The following is a 26,341-nucleotide window of genomic DNA, read 5'->3' on the forward strand; positions in this document are numbered from 1 at the left end:
GGCAATATACAACTGGTCACCTGATGTCTGTTGTTTGTTGCCAGTCACTGGAGCATGAGGAAGAAAAAACAAAAACTCCATATTGTCCTTTAACCCAGATTCTTTTATGTGTTACGCTTCAACTGGCAAAAGCTTGGTATCTGCTGCCAGTGATGAGATGAATGCCTTCCACCAGACTTACTGCTCCCTGCCTCTAAGTGCTGACTCATTTATTTCCAGGTGTTTCCACACAACTTTCCATTACATTTTCACTCTCAAATTTCCAGATTTCTCTGTAGATTTTTGGACACAGCATAAAATAAAACTTTCAGGTTTATTATGCAAGTAAATGTGAGTATGTTATTGCCACACGATTGCAGTTCTAGGTAGTGTAGATCATGCAGATCAACCATCTCCCAAACCGGAGAAGGCTGGGAAATTGTAACAACAGCAAATTTTTTCACCTATGCTTGCACTACCTGATATTCAATGCTTATTATTTAACACATATTTTTACACCCTTACGAATAACAATTAAAAAAAAAAGTTTTAAAAATCTGGTTGATTTAATAGTGTCTGTTGAGCCTTGTGAATTCACTTTCTGTAAAAACTGCAGTGAGCACGGCCATCTTTCCAACTCCAGCTGTACATGGGCCAGAGCTATTTTACCAACTATGCCACTCTTGCCTTGCTTTCTCCACCACCAAGCTTTCTCACAGACAACATCTCGCCATGAATTGTCCTGCTTACATGGTCTCTTCATTTTTGGGAATTCTGAATTTTACATTTTACAAAACAGAACAGGAGAATGGGTCTGAAAACAAATATTTCTCAATAGTACTTTTATTTCCCATGCTTACCCAGACCTAGAAATCACTAAAACGAAATGTCATCCTTTTCTATCCTGTGTAGGAACCCTGTAGCTCTCACATCTGCTTTCTCATTAATACAGCCTTTGGAAGGGCAAAGCTCTCACATGCTGAACTGTGCAGGCCCACATATATTCACATACAACTTATCTGCAGGTAAGTAAGCGAAGGCAAGCACTCAGTGTATTGCCACACACAAACAGCGATTTGTTATTCAATAACCCTGCATCTCAAACATCAGCGCACTTTCTGCCAAAGACTGCTGTGTAAAAACACTCAAGAACCCAGCTTTCTGTTGAACTGGAACAGAGAACTGGGCTATTTAAAAGGACTTAAAAACGCTGTCCAGATGCTGAACTTTGTGGTATTCCATTTATTCCCAGTACTCAATGTCCTGGCCAATGATATCTGAGTAACATCCGGTGACTGGGGAAATCCTGGGACTCAGTGCTGGCAGTGCTGCCAAGATCAGGCTTGTTGCCATGAACCCTGATGTCAGATAGCAGAAATGAAATGCTCCCTCTCAGACCACAGGCACAATCGATTGTGGAGATTATTTTTGCTGGGCGGAGTCAACGTTTTGGCGATGTGATATTATATGACGTCGCCAGCCGTGAAGTTTACTGTGGCAAGAGACTAAAAATACTACAAAGATCAACTGTGCTGTGCATGCGTTTATAAATAACTAAGACTGAAGTTAACTTAAGGACAACTCTTTTCACTTGCATAAGTCTGGCCAACCGTATTCCTTAATCCTTGGGTTTTATCAACAGAGAAATCCTTTGTTCAAAAAGTTAAATATTCTCTGTGTCAAACCAAAACCCAGTAAGCCTTTTATTTCTACATTATACTGAGAAAGGTATTGGCCACCTACACAACATTTTATGACATCTCATTCTAAACCCACTCGCATTTTTATGGAGTTGGTTCACCTTTAAAGCTACTGCAGCTTGCATGGAGTGTGTCTATGGGAATTTTCATCAAATCTCCATTCCGGTTCATCCCAAAGGTGCTCATTGAGTTTGAGGTTAGTGTTCTGTGTGGGCCAGTCTGTTCTTAAACACCAAACTCATCCAACCATGCTTTTATGAACCTTTATCCGCTGGGGCACAGTCGTGCTGGAACACAAAAGGGCCTTCCCCAAACTGTTCACAAAATTGAAAGCATAGAATTGTCCAAAATGTCTCAGTAAGATTTCCTTGGAGCTAAAAGACCCAAGACAACTCCAGAAAAAACAATCCCAAAGCATTATTAAATTCAATGATGTGTGACCTAATACGTTTGCCCATATAGTGTAACTTTAATTTAGAGGTGTATGCCTACAAATGAGGTGAAGTTATACTGCACCTTGGGCTGAAAGTCAGTCCAGTTTTATATGTAAATGTATAGACAAATTATTGCTCTGGGTGTGTGAAGAAGATGACAAGATCAAATGTTGGGTCAGCAACTACATTCAGTCTCACTGAACTCATATTAAGGACTGCATGGAAGCCAACTGCACCTATAAAAAATAAATTCTGTGTTAAACCCACAACTTCACACACCTGCGATTGAAATAAACATGGCCTTTGTTGGCGTTTCTGAGGTTCCCCCTTGCAATGCTGTTTAGTTTTTCCCTGTCAGTATAGTGAAGAAACAAATTGGACAAGTCTGTTAAATTATTTTTTATTTTGTTTAATATAATGTTCAATATTTTCAGTACAGATACTTTATAGATACACTTATAGAACCCAAAGAGCACACAGGGTGAAAACAGATAGAAAGCCCCAGTGAAAGTGAAAACATCATACAGCATATACATATAATGCTCTCTATATACAGGTCCTGTCTCTCTCTGAGGTCAGTGACCACACCCCACATTTCCCAGAAAGTACCCCACCTTTACTCCTACTTTTATATACTTTGATGTTATTACACTATACAACTTACACGGCTCTTTAAATACCCTGCGGGTTGACCTTTGCTGGGCCTGTGCTTCGCCCGGTGTATTTGAGATCAACAAAGTGGCACAAAAGTGTCTCTCATGACAGCAAGGTCTGAACCTGCTGAGGGGATCTGGGCACCAGGTTTTCTGGGTCGTTGTAGGCATTAGCTGGGCTGGTCAGAGCTGTGTAAACCTCCCCATAGGCTCGGCAAACCAATTCTGTCGACTGGCGGAAAATCTGCTCCCTGCACAAACAAATACAACTCGTGAAAACCAAACCGTCAATGTTGCAGTATCAAATTGGCTTTTTAAGCTTTTCTTAATCGGGCAAGTGAAGGCATGTTGCAATTAATCACTGATCAAGAGCTGAATAAAGTCAGCCTTGAATGAGATGTGTCTTTTCATGTGACCAATGTGTGCTGCCACTACTGTACCAAAACAAAGAACAACAGTGTGTGGTGCACACTGCCATCTATGGACGCACGTTACAGCATTAAGGCACAAAAATCAGGTGACTGCCACAACAACACATACTGACTTGGCAAAGAAAATACCGCTCACATGAGGGACTTTTAATCTCTTTCTCCGATTTCTGTCCCAATTTTACAGACGTCATAATTATGCAATTAAGATCTGGCGCCACTATTCATCTAAAGTTCTAAAGCTCTAAAATGTAGCCAACTTAAAAAACAAACAAAACAAAACAACAATTGGCAACAATTTCTGACAACTGTGCTTGTATTATAATAAAGCCATTTTGTTCTATTTGTTAGTATGTTGGTGTTTACGATACTGTGAAAGACATTATCTTCATATATTTTGAGGAACTAATTATAATTGGACAATAACATAAAAGGAACATTACTACATTTTATTTTAGTTGCGACTTCTTTCTCTACAGACAGGATTTGCTTCAGTGTTGTCCAAGAAACATTAGGTGACCATTTTATTTGCAGTGCAATAGAAAGAGAGGATAGAACAACTGGGCTGAAGAGCCTGGTGAGAGGACTCGGGGACACAGTGGGAGCACCTTGGTTGTATCCCACTCACGCTCTTGAGAATCCATATTTTTAATTGGCCCGCAGAGAACGAGGTGGCACAGTGCTGAGTGTAACACCACACACTCCAAACCAAGTGCACTAAGAAAGAAAAACAAAAAGTGAAGCGAAAGGAGTCTAAAATCACATTCCCATTATTTGTGGGCTCCAGGAGCATTTTTCAGAGTGCAGGCGGCTGTTTATATGTGTTTAGGTGAGCAGAGGAGCGGACGTGAGCGATAGCGGGGAGAGCGGGAGAAAGACAAAGAGGAGGGATGATTTCAGGGAACGAGCGAGGGTGAGAAATGGACCAGAAGCTAATTAATGGCGTCCTGCCCATCAGTCCTCCATGTCCATTAATAGAGAACATTAACCTGAGGTACAGAGTGCTCCTCAAGCCTGCTGCACTTTCCAGTAAACGTAACTCATAGAAAGAGCCCTCCAATGTAGCAGCTGCATTGAGCTAAAAGCATGTGCTTTTTCTGATCAGTAAGACAAATACAGCCAGTCCTGCCCACCGTGCTCTTGATGTGTTGGTGGCTTCAGCAATTTAGTATCCAAACTCTCTGTAAATTTATTCGAGTGTTTTGTTTAGAATGCAGTAATGATCATATTACATCTGAGTAAGTGATGAATGTTGAACATAATTAGGTCGATGCACCGGTTCTATTTTTATTCAGTCAGAACAATGCTCTCCACTCTGTTATTACACCAGGTGATTTGGGTAAACATTTAATTTGAGGCCTGAATATTGCATGTATGCTGTTCTCTGTGTGAACAGAGAAACACCTATCAACATTAGGGACAGAAACTCACTTGATGGCTGCACTTAGCAGGAAGTTGAGCTGCGGCATCACAAGCGTGTCAGGGGACGACAAGTACCGATCAAACTGGACCTGTTTGCATGCGAAGGGTAACAGCAGGCATCATGAATCAGGTATCTGCATGGGCCTTAGCTTTATTAACACATTTAGCATAACTCACCATTGCCGCCTTCACAGAAGAGCTGTCCATGCCGGGGAGGAGGGACAGAGCACCCTAAGAAAAGAAAAGCAACTGTCAGTTCAGAATCCACCTTCAGGTTACAGCGCTCGAGCAGCAACAATGTAAAGAACTGAACAAAGGTAAGGCAGTGGAGGGTCTCCATTTATTCATGTCTGCATGCAGTGCCAAAAAGGTTTCTTTGTGTACCGTCTATGCTGTCTTGAGCAGCAGCTATAACCTGCTCTTCTGGCCAAAACTTAAAATGCTTACAAAAAGGTAATCGTAATTGTGCATGGCTGAGCTGACCCCTAGAGAGCTGGCTGGAAAGATGATTTACATTAGGGCTAGACGATATGATCTAAGTGCTATATCATGATAAAATGTCATCTTTATCTCAGCATCTATAAATGTAAATATGCATCAGTGCATGACACTTCCTTTCTTGTCCTTTTAAAAGGCCTAACCGGGTTAGTTGGAGCTATTCCTGATTTAATTATATGTGGTTTAGATGATTTACAATCTGAAATTTACAAAGACACTATTTTAAATCAGTACCCAACCTCTAATTGACCTATAAGACACAGAATTAGGAAAATACTCGTCAGTGTAGTTCATCTTTGCAAAATTACTGAAATCAGAAATGCACGCCTCGATTTGTGAAAAAGAGAAATGCCCTTCCTAAATCCTGACGTTAACTACACTGAGTAAATAAATGCCTGACTGTGTGCACACAACAGCAGATACCTTTGAGGCAATTAGCTGCCACTGATTATCCAGAATGGTAACATTAAGTCAAGCTTAAGCGCCTAAATTGCCAACATTAAAACCAGCAAATAGAAAGCAGTGCAAGGTTCAAAGCAAAAGACTCGTTTTATAGGGATATGGATACATTAACAGACATACTATGAACCTACAAAGTCATCTGCTAGCAACAAGCTCTGTGAAAAGCCTCATTTAAAATCATAGTTTTGTTTTGTTGTTTCTGAAATTTAATGCATCATAAAAAAAAACCAAAATACAGCACAACACAAAGTATTAAGGAGTTAAACAGTTGGGCTGGAATCAAGTGCAAAAGGCGTGATTTAATCTTTTTAAAAAGACAACCACAAAAAACAAAAAACAAAAACAAGACAGGCCACCCGGGCAGAGAAATAGTCTGCAGAAGATCACAGTTTATGATTGACCTCTGTGTTGAACTGCAGCAGCAGGGTGTGGTATGTCCTGACATGACCCAGAGTCAAAGCTTGCATGCTAAACCACAACTATGGGTCTTAGTCAGTCCAGTGGCAAAATGTGTCATAAAGAGGGTGGAAGGCTCATCAGCTCCTATCTGCACAGGACACTACTGGAGAACCCATTTTTAAATACAAGCTGATAAGATCTGCCCTTCTCTGTTGCCTTCATCTGAAAAATCTGATGGACATGCTATTATGCCCTAACAAAGAAACTGGTCATGTAACCATAGCAATAGTAAAGCCTGTAAATGTGTCTCAAAGCGGTAGTGCAAACAATACTGCGGGAGTCTGTATACTGTTAAAAAAAAAAGAGAAAAAAAAAGGAGGACCATTAGCGTGTCTAACAAGAGAAATGACAGAAAAAAAATCCAGTTCTATAAACTCATAAGTGAGCACATGTGAACATGTGTTTAAGTGCTCTGTGTGAGACCTGTTCAGCACTGTGCTGCTGGACACAGTTGTAGATATAACTTAGTCCGGCTCTGGTCAGCACGTAGGATGCCTGCTCGTTGATCAGAGTGTCCAGGTGAGCCTCGATCTGAAAAATGTGGGAGAGAGTGGCTTCAAAATCAAGTCCAAGCGTGCATTGTGAATAAATGGTACTTGTGATTAATAGAGAATCACTGTGCTGTTGATAATGAAGCTTCTACTGGAGCTCTTGTGGTGTTCAATTACACAAAAAAAGTGCTAAAAATAAAAGGGGTAGATGGACTATTGGAGCGTGAACAACAATGCACGATGCACACCCTTTTATGAGACAGCAAATTAGATCTCTTTAGTGAAAGATTTGGCCTCTGCGGATTGTAATGAAAAGGATGGGAATAATTATCAGCTATTAATAATGAACAATACAGATGCAGTAATGTGGAATAACAGAGACTTGTGATTCAATAAGTCTTGTTCCATACCGGCATATGGTTCTTAATCATTGTTATTAGAGTCACGGTGTTTACTTATTCATCAAATACAGCTACGTAAAATGAGAAAAAGAATGTCTAATTCACTAATTATTTATGTATGTTTACAACTGGAACAGACCTGGAACTCGAGCATCTCAAGCCTCTTGTCTGTAAATTCAAAGAGGGCCAATGTGGTCTTCATGACATACAGTGAGTTGACCATATATGTAGCCATGTCAGCTGTGCCAAGGTTACTGGCTGACACAGTACACAACTGTAGGAGGGGGTCCAATATGCAAGAAAGAACCTGGGAGAGAAAAAGTAAGACAAAGCCTTAATCACTGAGTTAAATAGCACCTTTTCTAAATTAATAGATGGAAACAAATATTACAATAGACAACAATAAAGGGAGGTTAGTTTAGGGAATACATTTTTTTAAATCCAAAAACATGTATTTACCTGAGCAAAGTCAGCCTGACGAGCATCCAGAGGAACTACTGAGGAGTCGTGGGAGGCCAACACCTCCCTGAGAAGGGTGAGGGTCTGAGTGAGGGAGGCTGTTGGTCCCAGGTCTGCAGGTGGAAGCTCCACCTGCTCAGGCAGACGGCGCCATAAGACAAGATGTAAGCGAAGTAGAAAAACAACCAAAATGGCAATCGCAATGGTTAGTTGTGTGCAGGATATATCCTCCACACAGGCAAGTTGTCAACCAACTACACTGCACACAATGCTACAACCTGCTATCACACTGATCCTCAGTCGGTTGAGCTGTTTTTTTTAATGAAGAGGGTTTTGATTTTATTGGCCTCTGGACACACAATGTAGAACTGAGCATGGCCACCTTTGTCCAACTAATAGAGCAAATTATGAGAAAGCTGTGTTCCTGGCATTAGGTGGAATTGACACCAAAACCCTGAGGGCCTTCAATTTGATTAACAGCAAGCTACAGCAATAATTCTTGTAACTGCTATCGATCGGGACACAGCCAGCATGTAATGTGGAAGAGCTACTGCTCGTGCTGAGGTATATTTGGATGGCAATTTGACTAAATGGTGACAAGTCTGGTGTTTCTTGGCAGCTAGCGCCATTTTGATGATGCGGCCAGCAGGCCGAAATTGTTTACAAGCATAAGTGGTTCAGAAATAGCCTTGTTGTGTTTGAGGGTTTAGATGTAGAGCTGAAATATACAAAGTGTGTCCACATGGTGCAATACTAAACTTCACTACACTGTCATTTAAGCATTTTTATGAAAGAACATTGTGAACTTTTATCTCTTTCTTTAGTTAAGATGTCGTAAAGAGGCTAACCGATACTGGCTTTTTGAGACCGATGATCTTTTTTAGGGGACAAAAAAAAGAAATAAATACTGACATTTCACCAGACATTTCTTATAATCATAGACAAATAGTAAACTGAAGCTATAACAAAAAGAAAAGTGATGATATGACTATTTAGAAACTCTCTAACACAGTATTTTACAAACTAGTTTACAACTTTTGACGAAGATCTGTTACTAGAAAAGCTACCTCAAAGGAATGCTCTTTGTGTCCTCATGGGATTGAACCAGGGACCTTTTGCTTGTATAGTAAATGTGTAACACAAGAGCATATGGTACATAACTAAGACAGAGTGCTCTCTGCTGGACAGACAATATGGTGACACCTTTTCTAAATTACACTACAAGTGTTGTATTCTCTATTATTATGTCTGCACTAGTGATTTTTTTTAAACCGCCACTTCCCCACAAATGTGTGAAGAAAAACAATACTGTGGATTATGCTACCTTGTCCATGAGTCTGCTTGCATGAAGGCTTAGACTGTTGAAGAACATCTTTTTGCTGAGTGAGTGCATTTCCTCAATAGTGATGAGCAAGGAGGCCACACTGGTTCCAATGATTGAGCTGGACAAAGACCAAATAGAGAGATAAACAGACAGCCACAATCAGTGTATGTTTGCATGATCAATTACCTTTTGTTTGCCATTCTTGAGCAGAAAAAAACCTGAAATCTCACACTTTAAAAGCTTAAAGTAGCATCTTTTGTCCAACCAAAGGCGTGAAACCTGAAAGTTACTGTAATGACTAATAGAAAATAAAATAGAAAAGAGACTAACTCCACAGTTTGCAAAAACCAGTCGAAAAAGCCACAGAATTCTTTGTTCTATACAATGAGTTCATTGATTATTTCATTATTGAAATTGATGTTTTTCAGGTTTTTGTTGCTGATTAATCAACCTTTCATTGTAGCTCTGCGGTTGCTGCTGAGTTATTTGGACCAAAACTTTAAATACCTGATGGTGTGGTGGTAGAACTTGAGCAAGTTGGACAGCTTGTAAAGAAGGACAGCGCCTGGCTCTGCTACTATGACTTGTTCTATCCGAACCTGAGGAACATTAACAGTGAGTAAATCAGTCAAATAGTGATGCACAAACAGCCGTCCAGTAGTTTGATGTGATTTCTCACTTTTAGCGGCCTGCAGACTCCTTCTGTAATGTGTCCAACCACTTCCTGCATGTTATCCTCCACGCCTAATGCAAGCAAAAGGCCCAAAGACATAAAAAAATACATTAGCATTTGAGATCACTGTATATGTAATCACTGGATTCATAAATATACAACTGAGAAAAAATACATCATTCCTTAACTACAACATAGTTAGTGAATAGACAATTTATATGACTTATTTATATTGAATTATATTTAAATGGCATCATACAACCATATTAGCCTTAGGACAGAAACCTGAACTGGATGATGGGAATTTAACTGTGCATTGTATAATTTGTCATTACCTTGCAGAGTGACTTGTTTCAGCAGAGCTTCCAGATGCTCTTTCTCTGAGGCAGTGGCTTGGTGCAGCCAGGCCAGCATATCCCCAACATACCTGAAAGGGTGACAAAACAGCATGTCAACAATGGACCGAGCCAAGGCTAATCTTTCCATACTGTGGTCACAGCTACAACAGTGGGCCATCGCGTTTCACTCCCCTCAGCCAAAAAACACACAGCGTGAATTTTAGTGTTACATAATGGTAAAAAACAGGAAAGCTAAGCTTAAATTATTATAGTGTATGTTTGTGTGACTGCGAGTGTGTGATCGAGGACATAAGGAGGTGAGAAAGAACTTGATGTTCTCAGAACTGTTGGTGCTTCCTATAAAGTGGAGGTGATTTTGTGTTCCAAACATGGCTGGTGTTCTGAGAAAATCTCCCATTTGGCTCCTGGGCAGAGGAGGAAGGGGGAAGATGGAGTGTGTGGTACAACAGGAAACACGGGTACACTCAGATCCTGTTATTCAATAGACATTTAATATCTTCCTGAATTGGGTTTTAAGAGTCCAAATTCGAAGAAGTAAGGAACAAACTGTGATTGATTTATGCTCTAGAATATTTATAGCCTAAATATTTTAAAGGCATGATTGTGCTTCTGAAGAACTGTAGAGCATTTCTTGATATACAGTGTGAGGCTTGTATGTGTCTGTTTATTAAAGTTCTACTGAATAATTTATTAGAGAAGCTATCCTTATCATATCATCAAAAACTGAATTTTCATAAGTAATAGTTGTTCAAGATTCTGCAATTTTTCTTCTGATTTTTTAAAAATTGATCTATTATTTATGCAACAACATCAAAGAATTAAAGACAAACAGCCATGTGTCTTTTGAGATGTGCAGACTTAGATATTCCTGACTTAAAGGGAAGACTCCCTAAACTATAAAAGACCTACCACAGACCTGATAACTTAAAAATGATCATACTTATAAGAAAATAAGCTCTTTTTTTAAGATAGGAAAAAGCAGTATTCAGCTCTTAAATGCAGTTTGAGAACCTAAAGTAAAATTACAGTGTGAGGGGAGTTGTACCTCAAAGGGTCATGTGAATGCATCTCTATAGGCCGGGGAGTTCCTCCTGGCCCACCACGGGTGAGGGCGTCGATAAAACCTCGAACAACGGCACACCTGCGTGCAGTGCCAAACTCATCCAGAGTGTACCTTACAAAACAAAAGGAAACAAAGCAATAATTAACAACCAAATGTAATGTGAAACAAGCAGCTGTACTGTTGTGTAGGCTGCAGTGTGGTCAGCCGGTAAGGTCAACAATGAAGGGAGCTTTTCCAGAACGAAAGAGTTTAAGGTTATTCTGAAGACCATGCAGTGTCAGGCTCTGTGACAGACTAAACAGAAGATAGCGCTGACTTAAGATTCCAAAAATTCTCATATCTTCTCTCTAAGCCTCAACATCCACAGCCAGAGCTTGACCTTGGAAACTTTGTGGGTGCAGAGACAGGTGCATTTCCGAGAAAGCGGGACAGACGGGAGAGGTCTGCCACAAAAACAAACAAAGCAAAAAAGAAAAAAAACGTGTGAAACTTTCACTTGTCTTGTTAATCTCACGGTATGCCTCGGAAAATCTATGAGCAAATATTTGTTCTCTGTCAGGACGAATGACCTTCTCCTGTACTAGAAGGTATAAATTATTTGCAGATACTGATATTCACTGGTTTAAAACACATGTTGATTCAGCCCTTAAGCTTTTCCTCTTTCTGTGAGTAACATGTTTCAATGTTATTGACTCACATGGTCCAAAACACTGGGCAATTAATTTTTTTTTGTTCCTTAGCCTTTTCAATTTAACACGTTTAATTTGGAATTAACGTGTCAAGTCCTAGCTTTGGTTTGAGTGGATTTGCTTCAATAACACAACTGTGCGAGACAGTGACCAAAATGAATTAGCCTGATACGCGATGAAAATTTTATCAATTAGAAAATGTTTGACCCGTAGCACACCTTTATACATTTGAATGCATTTGGCTAATTTTGAGCACACAGAGCATTACCTCTGCATTCATTCTGTTGCTTCAGTCAAAGCATCAATATTTATGCGTGTCCAAGTTGTATTTACAGACTTACTGTGGATTTAGACTAATGCGGTCAATCTTTGTAGAGCCTACAACATAACCTACATAAGTGGCAACACTGTTAAAAGCATTTGTGCTTTTGCGTGGAGTTTTATGTGTTAATTACTTCGTGGTCACGTCCCAGTGTTTTGAATCTGGTGTCAGCCACAATACAAACAAAGAGAAGGTCGGGACTTTTTTCCCTCCTGGATCTCCGCTCTGTGTTGTGGTTTTTTTCCGCAGAGGCAAACATATTTGCCCCTTGAGTTTGTAGCTTTGATATTTCTTTGCACAGTCTGGCATTCAGCAATCTCCCTCCACAAATATGCTGAAATCTCTGTCTTAGCCTCTACTTATGTTGAGGCTTTGACTATAACTCCTTATATTGAATGATTGTTATTCTCTCACTGATAAATTCAATAACTGGAGCAAAAAAGTTCCAAGAAATACACAGACAGTACTTAATAGGTCATTCGCAATAGTTGTGGGCTACCTCAGTGGAACGTGTAGTTGCATTTCCAGGCAGGGCACATCGGGTTAAGGTGTAGGATATGTCTTCGTTAGAAAGAGTTTTGTGGTTAACACTTACTAACAGCATAGATTTGACACAGAAGAATAAATCCCCCATTACAATCAAAAGTCCCTCTCTACTTTTCAGATTCCCTCCCTGCTTCTGCTGTTAAATAGAAGTTTTTCCTTCCCGCTGTGGCCAAGGGCTTGCTTATAGGGGGTTTTCTCTGTATTATCATAGGGTCTTTACCTTACAAGTGCCTTGTAGCAACTCTTAGTATGATTTGGCTTTATATAAATAAAATTGAACTGAATTGGAAACATTTGTAATTGTACAAAACAAAACAACAACAAAAAAACAAGACTAATGACTATTTCTCTTTGGCTTATAAGAAAGAAAATGGTAAAGATGTTACACTGATTTCTGTAGACTGCAGGGGGAATGATGCAGATAACAATCAGCAATGAAAGAAAGAAAGACTGCTTACACAGTACATTATACTGTTTGTGTTGACTTTAAAAAACACACACAATGAACTTTGGAGAGGAAAACTGAGTGCAAAGGAAAGTGATTTCCTTTTTTTTTTTTTAATACTCCTTATAAAAACTATGAGTGATGTAGATTTGGAAATTCAAAATACAACCTTTGAATTTATACTACTTATAGAGGATTTTTCAGAAATTTGCAGACATATATTTAAGACTATTTATTTTGAGACTATTTTTATAATAAGAGGGATTGTTTTTTCCCTTTTAGCAGACCTCCCCTCTCCTGTCCTACAGGCTGCACGAGGGCAACATTCGGTTGTGCCAGGCCGTCATTTTATAACTTAGACGCTTTTTGCTTCTCTTTCCAAGACCACAGTGACAACAATGCCCTTAGTTCTCACTATTCACCACTGACTGCCAGAAGAAGACAATAACACAGTGCAATATAGTCACTGTGAAAAAAAACCCTACATAATTTTGAAGTTAACATGGATTTGTAGTGAAAGTTTGTAGATGTATTTTGTGGCCTATCTTACTATTATTACTATGAAATCCAAAATAATGTTTTAGCCACAATATGATCCTGTGGTTCAGGACTTTAAGACATGCTGACACAAAGAGAAAGACAAACACAGAGACATGCTTCTGTTAATGTGTGTGATTATATGTTACTTGTAAAGAACAGGTCGGTCCTGTAAGGCTTCCATGGCTTGAGTTAAGACGGGGCTGATATCACACGTCTCCTGGGTCAGTCCCCTGCATTCATCTATGGTGAAAGAAACAAAATAAAACAAGAAATACTTCCACTGGAGCATAATCTGATGATTTTAACAACAGAAGTCTTGAGAGTTATGCTCTACTCCTTGTTGCTAAATGTTGTGGATCATGGCGACCCTGCTGGGGACAGCAAATCAAAGAAGAAGAAGAAAACAAATTTTCTATTTTCCTTCTTCTTCTTCTTCTTCTTTCCCCTGAATTTGGTGACTCTGCTTGTGTTTCACACAGTACAAGCACACAGCCAAGCTTCCAGATTGTGGCAAAACACACAATCCACTGTTGTCAATCTCAACTCAAGCTGGAAACACAGATAAATCTGCAATTGTATCTGCAAGTAAAATTTGTTTCTCAGTCTTAAACAACTGACAAAAAAGAGGTTTCCCCAAAATACATAATTCAAAAACGACCAAACAACGTTCTAACCTAGTGTCACTTCACAGTTAACAAACTATTACTTGACAAATCTCTGTATTTCAGGCTTTTGGCAGGTCTAAACCACAGCAAAACAAGCGTGCGTAGAGCAGCTCATAATTTAGCCGACGCTCTACATTTTGTAATTTCATGAAGACACAAATGAAGTTACTGTGACCTAAACAGTTTATTTCCAATCCATTTGACATCAGTGACAAAACACATGGCTAAGCTGCGGAAAATATTGTAGTCTGGCATTCTTTTGCAAAGACAGACAGGATATGAGTCACATGTATCCTTAAATGTATCCAATACACGCAGTTACTCACACTTGAAAGAGCAAAGTTTTCTGTTTAAATGCGAAACCAAAAAGAACACATCATGATCAAAAGCAATAAAAAAATCATACTTTTCTTTGTCTTTTCAGAACATGCACATGCCTTTTATGTATTTCTACTCTGCACTCACTTTGAGCCCAGCGGTAGAGCTGCTCATATGAGGTCTCCTGTAACACTGCCATCTGCTCCATGATCTCTAACCTAGAAGAAGCATGCAAGCCAAGACCACACATTAAACACTCGAGACTTGCTGCATAATGTCAGAAGCATAACAGTGATGTGAATACACTTTACTGGTAATTCTTCCACTTAAATTATTAAATTTAATAGAGATGAATATAACAAAGATTAAATTACTGTAAGTGACATTCTTTTATTTCAGTGAAAGTGGAGGCAAAGGCAGTTACACAGTGAAATGTGGATCTTACCCTGCAGTTTGCTGGTTAGTTCGCAGGAGGATTTTCACATCTTCATGGATGTGCTTCACTCGGTTGAGAGCTTTGAAGAAATCCTGGCAAAATAAACAACACACAAATTATGTAATCTGAGCAATAATGCTAGCAGAACTGCAAAAACAATCTGATATTCTGGGTACTCAGTAAAAAACATAAAGTGCATTTGATCAATAAAGCAGTTTTCTTTTTGTATTTGCATTCAGTTCTTGATATAATGTATAAAGGGATGGAAAATATAGCATTGAACATTTACTTGCTAAGAAATTGTAGTACTGTTCACATCTTACTATAGATTTCATGGAGTATGCAGGTAGTATAGCCTCGAGTAGAAAGATGATCACCGAAGACAAGTCAAAAAAATTAAAGATAAAATATAGTCTCCTAATCCTTCCCCTGCAAAACATAAGATTTGTCACTTCTTCTAATTCATTGTTCATGACAGTAGAGATTTACCTCAGTAATGGGTCCATCTCGAGACCCTCGCAGTGTGGCCATCTCCTCATTAGATAGCTGGAACTTGGTGAGGAATGCCTGAGCAACCTGAGCCCTCACCTCCAGACGCTGACTGAATGGAAAGAGATAAATGTTGTTCATTTCCTTGACTTGTCACAGCTGCACTGTAATAAAACCTTTTCTTATCCTTATGATGCACTTCTATTTTTGTTTCTGTTCAGCAGGGTATTTGCTTATCATCATGATGTTTTATGTCTTTCTATAAAACCCTTGTGGATTTTTGTCATAGAAAAATAAATTTGTTTTCTTCAGTCTTTCATCAAAGAGTGTTATCACAGCATTTTGTTACGGCCCCTTGTGTTTCCTTACTGCACAAATAAAAAGGTGTGAAAAACTACCTTATATGCCTTCATTTAACAAAGAAGGGGGCAAGCTGTCAACAGGGTGCAATGATCAAAATCCTGCAGCAGATGGCAATCACACTCTTCACACACACACACACACACACACACACACACACACACACACACACACACACACACACACACACACACAAACAGAGAAAACTGAGAGTAAAAGCAGGGTGGGACACAGGCATCATGTGAAGCAGCTTGAATATCAGAGTAAGAGAAGAGACACAAAGAAAGCACAGAGCCAGATACCGACCAGGTTTTGTCACCAATGACTGCAGAGCGATGGCTATCAGTGTGACAATAAGTGTCTTAACACAGTAGTGACCATGGAAACCACCCTGATCAAATGGGGAACTCTGTCACGGGATAGCGGAACAGCAACGTGTCCTCCCTTCATCCCCGTGTGAGCCAACTCCTCTATAGTCTCTCTCTTTGGCAAAAGTGCAGAAAGATCAGTAAATAACTGGGTTATTTGGGTAGAACAGAAGAACCCAACATTATCTGACAGTTGTGTCTCACATGGCCATTACTAGTGCTCAGCCGGCTGAAAGTAAAGGGTTGTAAAACTGTTACAGAAACTAGTAATTCAGTATTTCTCTGTAGAACTTGCCAAGGCTCAAACACACTGTAGGACCTCAAGCAAAATCTTTATTGAGATTTTGCTGCAGCACACAACAGATCCAACGGCACGCTTGGATTGCATACTTTAAAAGCTGGCTTCATTACAGCTACCTGTCGACATCAAAATTGTAAGTGGTGACTGTAAAAAGTTTAGTTTTTTTTTTACTTTTTCAGCGATAAAGCAGAGCACCCCCTACATAAACTGGCCTTTTGTGTTTCAGGTTTTCACTAGTGGATTGTCCAAAGCAGCTCTTTAGCCTGTTAGAAACACCTAACAGTACAATATTTAGGTAAAGTAAAAGAACAAACTTATATGTTTTGCATAAGAAGTACCTGCGAGAAGAGAATGCACTGAACTCCAAAGGCAAAGGGAGAGAAATGGAATGAAAATTGGCAGGAGTAAGTGAAAAAAAACATCACATTACTGCGAGATAACAAATTAAAACAAGAGACACTCAAACACGGATATCGCACCAAAATAACAAGCTATGCTAACAAGGTCATTAACTAAACAGAGAGAAACCATTTCCATGTGAACATGCTGGTCCTCACACAAACACACTCACTGTTAATTCAAAATCTGTAAACTCGTTTAGGGTGAGGAGCAATGGCTGTCTGAAGAAAAACGATTTTATCACTAATATGCAAATTTATGCAGCAGGCTTTGACAAAAATCTAATTGGATCATCTGTTCTACATTCAGATACTGTGGTATAAACATGGAATTTCTATCATTTAAGGTACTTGAGTTATTATCTTCACAATGGGAGAGAGGGAATAAAAAGACAAACGCACGGATGTACAACAACAACAAAAAGAAAAATCATTAGCAATTTCTGAAAGGGAACAATGAAGCTTACGTGTTTATTTTCAGTTATTATGGGTGAACCACTACTTATTATTTACTCAACTTCCCATTCTAAATAAAATACGACATAATGCGGTTCATCCTAACTCGTACCCCGTTGTTTCGCATCCTTAATTCGTCTTCGCTGTGTGGAAACGCCAAACTTGACAGACATGTTAGCAGCAGCACAAAAAAAAAAACTTTGCTCCCGCATCATCAGATTCACCTTTAGAAGATAAGAAATGCCCCCTCACATCCGAGCCAGGAGTGACAGACCCGTTCCTCCAGGATGTAAATCACAACAAAGAGGCTGTACAAGGTGAAAAGAGGGGGATTGTGGGAGCTCTCTTACACACCAAACAAGAGCAAAGGAACAGTGGAGCAGGAGGATCATTTTCTACAGTGCTGTCAGAACATGACACATTCTTCGCAAGACTGCAATTACTGAATACCAGAGAGAGGCACAGTACTTGAGTGAATCGGAAACAGCACACTGTAAGTATGACAAGAGACTATGGGTTAGTGGTTCAAAGGAAAATTAAGTCAATATTTTACCTTTGATCTTAACAATATCCAACACGTGCAAAATTGAATTAGAGCTGGGTCATGTGACGAGATCAAAACAAGTCACAGCCTGTGTCTTTGCTGGTGTCTCTGTGTGTGCTCAGATTTCCCAATAAGGCCAATTGATTTAGTCTCTTCAAGCATGAAAATTGTTTAAGCAATATAACACTGCTCAAGCTCATAAACAGCCTTGTCAGTACCTTCTTAATTACCTCACAGTGCCAAGCGCTATGAGCTTGGCACCAAGTTTATAAAAACTGACAGCCTGATTGCAGAGCACCGTTTACCAATTCCATTTGCTCTTATGTAAGGTGACTTGTTTAAAAAGAATTGCAATATTGCTTAAATTGAAAAATGACTGATAAGCATATGCATAAAAAAAAGAAAAGAACTAGTGCAACACCTCTCCTTAATAAGCAAATGTCTAATAGTCTCACACGAGTTCAGAAGCATGTAGGTCGATTATGCATTAGCATCTATCAGGGGCCATTTCAAAGAATTGCAGAGAAATTTGGCACTCCCAAAGCTGTTAGCCATGTGCCAGCGATCAGAGAGAGCATGCAGTTACATCAGAAAGCATAAAGGCATACTCACAGCCATGTCCTCATTAGCAGCAAGCTGAGTCTTAATAACGCTCAAGTGTCATTTTACACGGGTTGTTATTGATGTCCCTGATTGTTCTCTAAGGGGTTTCAGCACTCTTGTATTTATTAATGACCTGCCCCGACGTTGTACTGAGAACATTTATTCTCAGGGATCCATATTTGATCATTCATCACATGCTCACGGAATTAATGTGGCAAATGAGTTTCTGCCACAACGGAAATGCAGGTAAATCTTAGCCATGTAGGCAGCCAACTACGAGCATCTCAGTAAACAGCTCCAACAGTTCATGCCCTTCAGCTCTGGCTCATGCGGTTACACGGAAACATCTGTTTGTGAGACGTCTAAACTTGTTCAACACCATGACATGTCACACTAACCCAATGATCACACAAAGCAGTACAGGTGGGTAACATTACATTTCATTACGGAACAGCACACAACATATCAACCTAATGTGCTCTTGCTGACAGCATCTTTGAACAGAACCAGCTCGAAACAAAGGAGCTCTATGCTCCCACCTTTGCTTCTGCACACTGTAAGTGATCTGCTGTTGCCTTCCATTTCATTAGTGTTGACAAATGACACAGTGCCACCGGCAGATAAGACGGCAAACAGTAGAGGATAGGCCTCCTCGGCCAAGTAAATACAATTTTGGAGCATCTGCAGGCCTTTGAAAACGATTACACTCTCTCAGTAGAGCTGCCCTGTAAGCAAAACATGGGGGATTGTGTGGCAAATGCAGCACTGCTATAATAAGTGTCAACAGGACAAAACATTAAAAAAAAAGAAGAAGTGTCTCAGGACTGCAGAGGGTTGTGTGACCTGAAATAGATCGGACCAAGAAGACTGGAGTGGGGTGGTGCAGTGAGCTGAGTGGTGGGTGGGTGAAGAAAGACAGCCTGACTGCACACTTCCCTTGGCAACTCTTCTGGGACAAAATTGCTAAAGACAAGGTCATAGCCCAGCGTTCACAAACTGTCCAATCTCGTTGTGGGGGCATTGCGGTTCTGCAAATGAAAATGTCACACAGACAGACAGCAGGTCCCACGGGACTGCTACGCAAAGAAGAAGACAAGGCAAGAGGCCACTCAGAAGGGCATTCTTGTAAAACCTCTGACTGTTCACCTTCAACAGGACCCACTGCACAAAGCGACACATTGTTTTTAAAAAAAAATTGCCTGCACACGCTCACTGTTGGCTTTATCCCCACCGGTGTCTTTCATTGCTCTCAGTCTCGGAACTCATCTCCTTCCTCTTCAATCTTGCTGCCACTGCTCCCATGTCACCTTTTTGTCTAGGAGGTCCTGAAGCTGTGCCAGTGGAGCATGGAATTGCCGCAGTACATCACAGCTGTCAGCAATGTCTTTTGCCAGGAATCTACATTATCTCTACCCCTGCCTCCATGTCAACTGGCAAGGTCACTGAGCGCGGAGGTCACATCTGGCACAAATGTTAATGAACCCCACCCGAATTGTCAGCCATCAGCCAACAGGATGTTGGGAGGGGGGGACATTTTATTTTTGCATTGCTGCCAGCACTCTTGTGGCCAAATTCAGATTAATGAAACCTAGATAAAAAATTATTGGAAGGCTTTCAACCAAAAAATATCCATCAGTATTCCAAGAGCTGTAAGAGAGTACCCAATATACACTGCGTGTCTACAGTTTGACTCGGTATCATGAGCTGTACTGGATCTGAATATCTGATAGACGTTAATATGTGCTGTCAGCAAATCTTAATGTACACACACCCACGCAGGAATGTACTGACGGCTGCTCTCCAGTAAGAGTCTGGCTTCAATTAGATCTGAGAGTGCACAGGAAAACCCCCACAAACCCTTGATTTTGAGACTTACATTTACATGTAGAGAAGACTGTAAGGATTATTAATATTGTCTTGTTCTTCTGAATCTTAACTGTTAATTATTTTACAGTTATATTCAAAGTACAGTTAAAAATGCAGTAACATATCATAGGTATCAGTAACATCAAATCACCTTACTGTCTTGTGCAGTAAGGTTTTTAAGTGCAGCCAGAACTTTAAAAAGCTGACTTACTAAAGCACACAATTTAAGCTTGATTTTGACTTCTGTGGGAAATATTTATCCCAACTTACACAGTAACCAGAAACTCCTTTCATAACTACACCGCAAACTTCCGCACCATACAAGTCGCTTTGCTATGTTTTCGACCCGACATCTTTCTCGGAAAGATGCATGTCGCAGAAGGTTACAGCGTAGGGTTAAAATAGGGTTCCGGCTATGGTGCAAGTTACAATGTAGATCTGATGCAGAAGTACAGTTCATGTTCACGTGTAACACTATCACCTAAATGAGTGATGGTCAGACAACTTTCAGTGATAACCTTGTACTTCCTTTGTATCTAAAACTGGGATTGCACCTGTTCACACGCCACTACTGGAGCCCACCTTGATGACTTGCAGTAGTATTCACTGCAGTATAAATCACCAAGCAACTCAAGACTAAGCTGAGCCCCACATACTTGTGGATATCGAAACTGTAACACTGGAGTAAGTAGGACAGCTGGAAGACAGATGGTAGTTGTCCAGATTTGATTCTCATTGCCCCCAATGGTGTGTGTCAATGAATAAATGAGAACATTGGTTTTTGCAGAGGTGGTATAGAGGTGTTAAAGATTTATAAAGCATTTATGTGTAAAGTCAGCTGAATTAAGAGATATTTTAACTTTTACTTTAGTCATTTAAAGTAAGTGTTAAATAAGTAATAAGCATAACTGGCCTGAATTTGTAGGATTCTGTATTAGTTTTATTTTTATGGCCTTTTATGGTCTGCTCCTCTTTTGCTGACCATCTTATATTGTAAACAATCAGAATAGTATTACTACTACACTTGCATTTTTTAAAACATGTTCCAGTTAAATGGAGAAGTCCTCTTTGGCAGCTAACAGTACGAGGCAAATATGGGAAAACAAGAAAGTGCTATCCTATACTGCATGATCTATTTTTCCAAACAAACTGGGTCCAATAAACTTTCAAATAACAATAAAGTAAAAAATAAAAATAAAGTTCAATAACTTTCAAAGTCAACCAATCTTTTTCCTGCTGCAGAACTTTACTTAAGTGCATCAGTGCACTTAAGTATACGCAAGTTATTCCATCCATTAATGTGATAAAAGATATTAAGATTGTCAGTCAGCCATTAAGTACAAATTATAGGCATCCAACTGAACTGTCTATTTCCTTTTGTTTATTCTTAAGGACAATTCACAATTGATTCTTCACCTGTATCCTTTTTTAAAAACATAAATATACATCAAGTTACAAGCTGATCTCCACACACATCCAAATTTACTCACTTTTCTCCTTGCAGCTTGTTGGTTTTCACTATGAGGTCCTGTGTTTGCTCTTTTGCAGCCTGTAGAAGAGGGATTATGTTTAAAAGACAGTTTACAATAACTATATTCCCAAAATAAACTCTATAATCACTTTAGTCATATTTTTGATACACGCCATCAAGCCAATAAGAATAAACTAGGTCATGTTTTTTAAACTTACGGGATAATTTTGAAACATATGGAGCTGATTAACGTACCTTTAATCTATTGGTCATTTCTTCACAACATGTGCTCATCGCCTGGACATCCTCGTGAACACTTTCAAGCTCCTACAGATCATGTGAAATCAGTTACACCAGCACTGATGCACCTCTGATCACATTCAAAAACCAAACACAAGTAGTACTACAGTGTGCCGTGAGAATATTTCTAAAGCTGGTCCAGAGTCCAGACCACACATTTTTGTGTTTTGGATAAAGAAATATCCAAATTGTAAGCATATTTTTATTTTATTAGATGGAGCACTAGATTTCTGCAAGTCATCTGGGCTCTGAACTCTAGATCAGTGACTCGCCCAATAACTAGTCTTTTCGCACAAGATCTAGTGAGTTGCATAAAGAGAGATAAAGTATCTGTAGGACAGATCTTGGATATCAGCTTTCGATTAAGGAATGTACTAATGTGATATTTGGATTGGATAGCAGCCTGATCCTTACTCAAAATGCTTGATCTGGTGTTGTGACAACAGCTGATTTAAAAGGCCAATGCATTTAATTCAGTTCTTAGTTTACAGCACCACAAATCAGCTGCAGTGCACCAGTTTCTAATGGGAGAGCCAACATAGCAGGGAGGAAGCTCACATCAAAAGGTGAGAAGTTTGGAGCCTTTTCACATCTGTGATGCTAAAAGCTTTTCTCTGTATGTTTGCAAAAGCTTTAACCGTTAACTGTGGTCAAATGAGTTGACATAACTGACAACATCCAGCATGCTTTCCCTAATACAGAAATTCCCCAAGTATGTGCTAGGGCCTATTGATGGGGTGTGAAGGTATGGTAGTTGCGCCCATCAGTTACAATCAACTCATTAAAAAAAATAAAAAATAAAAAAATTAGTCAACTGAAATTATTTTTTTTCCTTACGCAATTTGATAACTTTAAACAGATTGAAACACACAATTTTGAAAGCTGAGCCTTTTCAAATGTTACCTGACTTACTTCTATAGGATAAAGGGTAAATCAGATTATAGTCCTTTTGGTCCAATCATTGTATGGGACTATAAAATAAAATTCTTCAGGATTGGCTCCAAAAGTCATGCAAATAATTAAATTAAATTTGTGTGATATTCAGAGATGTGACTACAAGTTTGACTGCATGGACAGTTTTCACATATCAAAGTGGGCCACAGTGGTCTGAAGTTGGGGAATGGCTGCCCTCAAGGCACGCTCACTCCTAATCTTGTTATGTTTACCGCATCTGTATTTTCTTAGCTCCACTCAGCATGTTGTGTGTGTATGTGAGGTGATGCATCCATAGTGTGACTAAGAGCAGGGAACGGAGAAACCAGGATGACCATGAATGGCCATTTGGCCACATGCAGTGACGACTTTAAACTTACCCTAAATGAGACTTGTGCAACTAAATTTACAAAATAACATGAATGCATTTTTTCCTTCTACCAGTTCATCATTTACCAGCAAATACCAACTCTGTAAAGTTATATTCTTGAAAGTATTTACATTCTACATTTAACATTTACATTTATTCTACAGTAGGATATGCTGTTGCTTTAAACAAAAGATGAAATGATTCCCAGTTCTCTTCTCTCCTCAGAATAAGTAATGCAGTTTATTGAAACAACAACTGTAGTGGATCAGTACTTGATTTTGATACCACGGTATCAGTATTGTACTGTACCTTCTCAGCGTATTGTATTTGTGGCCTGAGAGGTCAAACCCACTGGTAAAAACATCCGTTAATTGAATAAATGCTGAAAAAGCACACAAAATATACAACTGAAGAAAAACAAAAGTAAAAAAAACAACAACATATAAATAATAAAAAATTGAATAAAACCAAAGCTCCCTTAACTGCAACAGAAGTTATTTAAGGGAGATAATAACATGAAGTAAAGACAACATCATAAAGCTACTGAAGTGACAGAAACTGAAAGATGCAACAGACTCTACTGAGACACGCCTAAAATAAGCAGGGGATCTGTCAGTGTTGTGAGAGAGAAAAACAGGAAAGGCAATAAATAATAAGTCATATAATACTGTAGATGTATATTTGCTGTTAGCTGTTTACTGCAGCTGTTCTCTCACGTTATTGTCTCCTCTAAATCATCCTCATTGTGTCTGTGTGTTCTGTTGCATGTTTTGTGAGCTTTTATTTGTTGTCTGTGCTCTTGCAGTGTTTTTACATTTCAAACTTCCTTCATCCTGATGCTGGTAACACAATATTGTGAAAATCAATCCTTCACTGTCATTCAATCATCTTTAACTTTAATTTTCTTCTGCCTTGATTATTCTAATGCACTTTTCACGTGCATCTCTTGGTCCTCATTAACTCGTCTCCAACTGGGGCACAACACAAGGAGCAAGGCTTCTAACAAAATGTAGGAGGTGGTCACATATTACACCTATTCTTGGATCCCTTTACTGGCTTCCAGAGATATTTAGAATCCACTTTAAAATTCTGTTATTAAGATATAAAGCTCTACATGGACAGATCCCTGCTTATCCCTGCTTCTAAGACCTTATTAATGCACTCAGCCTCTCAGTCTAACCAAGGTTGTTATTATTATTATTATTATTATTATTATTATTACTACTATCATCATTGTTATATTTTTTTAAGTCACAGTGCATTTTTAATTTCTCAGCGCTACCATAGCCTTGTATCAGAAATGGAAAAAACTGGATCAGTGCTTCCTTAGTACGAGAACAAAAACTAACTATAAATTACTTTTGGTGCATTTGAAGTATGAACATACCTGTAATTGCCTGCTAGTAAGGGCTTAGAATGAAGGGAAGAGATGTCTATGATTGAATGATGGCATTTTTCTCCACAGAAGCAACTTTAAAAGCATTAATGAATTAGTTTTGAAATGACATTGGCACACAGAACTACATAAAAGTAATGACTCATTCTTCGTCAGAACAAAATATCTAGTATTAAAAGACTATGAATGCCCAGATAAATTGTTTGGAAGTAGTAGAAGTCTTAATAAATCACTCTCTAATTTCACTCCCTGAAATACTGTTTTCTTTAGAAATAAAAAGTCCTAATATTTACTGTTTTTATAAAATAAAGTTAAAAATTAACAGATTTATTTGCTCATTGTGGAAATTCCCAACCCACCTCAGTTACTGCATATATATTTTATACATTTTTCTGGCTATGATCCCACAGCCTTGAGAGCTCATCAATTATAATAAACTCCATATCACCTCTTTTACTCCTTTAAATATTCGCGCAAACTCCTCGTTGATCGCCAGACTTCGCCTCTCTATATCCCCGCGAAGATTTCTCCTGGTGCGTAAACTGTTTTCAGTGAAGAACACCGACAGCGCCTTCAGAGCCTCAAGCATCTCCTGGAAGTACAAAGCAACAAAACCATTACTGTCAGCTGCAGTGTTGTGACAACTGTAATGTCCCAAGCTATCAGCTGCTTTAGCTGGCAAATCCACATATCTCAAAATGAACATAAAATGTGGAAATAGTTTTGTGGCCTGCATTTTCACACTTGAAGTGTATGTTTCCTTTTATTTGAGCTAAATAACAAGCACTTTGTGGTGGGATAACAAGAGTGAATGGATGCAGCAAAAAGCTAAGTCTTGGACAGCTAAAGATCTGACCAATGTTATTACCGAGCTTTGATAGAGTCAGAGATGATCAACTGCCACCTGGAAAGATTAACTTCGAAAAATCATTCTAATAATAATGAACGGCCGATTTAAACACGACTTATTTCGTTGCTACATTCAGCTAGTTAGCCAAAAAGCAAGAAGCTAACGTCTTCCGACTTACCTTGTCGTTGTCAAGTCTGGTTTCTAATATCTTATTAAGCTTCCTCGACAGAGGATTGTTCGGCTGTGAAGCCGCATTTGCATTTTGTGCTGCAGTCGAGCTGTCAGCTGAAATTTCTACTTTAGTATCAGCCATTGTACACAAACACTTCCACGTCAACTTTGGGAAAGATGTTGTGGTCCGTTTGAAATAAACGTCCGTCTGGATTCCTGACTAGAAACGATACAACGTTCCATCGTGTGAGCTCAATAATGCGGAATTAAAATAGAGGCTTTGAAAGTTTATATACCCATTTTACTCTCCCGTGCCTTTAAACTACTACAGAGGCTTTAGCTAAACTATTTAAATAAACTTGTTTTTGTTAATTGACTGCTATGTCCTCGAAATTACTGCAAGTGCGGGACAAGCGCTGAATGAAATGGTCATATTTACTTTTACAAAGAATAGAGTAGGCCCAAGAGGCTTCATTATTTCCAGTTTCTTGTGTCGTCAGTCATATCTGTGTCACATTAACGTTAACACATATGAAGGATGACACAATAATGTAAAGAATTATAGCCTGTTAACGACAGGCTGAATAACTTCCTCCATCTAGCTGCCTTCACACAATTCACAGGGAGCAAAGCTGCATTTAAATGCTTCTGGCAATATTGCACTCTTTAAAATTCAAGCATGAACTCGAATCAGAAATG

At 39.1% G+C, this 26,341-nt stretch overlaps 1 protein-coding gene across 1 annotated transcript; it reads right to left on the bottom strand.

Annotated features, from left to right (window-relative positions):
- Positions 1-2,497: 2,497 nt before the first annotated feature.
- On the bottom strand, positions 2,498-25,855 carry cog6 (component of oligomeric golgi complex 6). The gene is made up of 19 exons (XM_085379642.1): positions 25,650-25,855; positions 25,070-25,213; positions 21,878-21,949; positions 21,642-21,700; positions 15,256-15,367; positions 14,776-14,858; positions 14,478-14,548; positions 13,494-13,587; positions 10,788-10,916; positions 9,719-9,810; positions 9,390-9,454; positions 9,218-9,309; positions 8,711-8,828; positions 7,387-7,518; positions 7,067-7,234; positions 6,459-6,566; positions 4,794-4,847; positions 4,626-4,705; positions 2,498-3,017 (listed from the first exon to the last, which is right to left on the bottom strand). Exons 1-19 carry the CDS (start codon positions 25,782-25,784, stop codon positions 2,870-2,872), a joined length of 1,956 nt encoding a protein of 651 aa, XP_085235768.1. The 5' UTR covers positions 25,785-25,855; the 3' UTR covers positions 2,498-2,869.
- Positions 25,856-26,341: the final 486 nt, after the last annotated feature.

The sequence above is a fragment of the Rhamphochromis longiceps genome, linkage group LG14 (assembly GCF_057381845.1).
Source record: "Rhamphochromis longiceps isolate RC_006_pf linkage group LG14, R_longiceps_female_GT1.1, whole genome shotgun sequence".
Lineage (NCBI taxonomy): Eukaryota > Metazoa > Chordata > Actinopteri > Cichliformes > Cichlidae > Rhamphochromis > Rhamphochromis longiceps.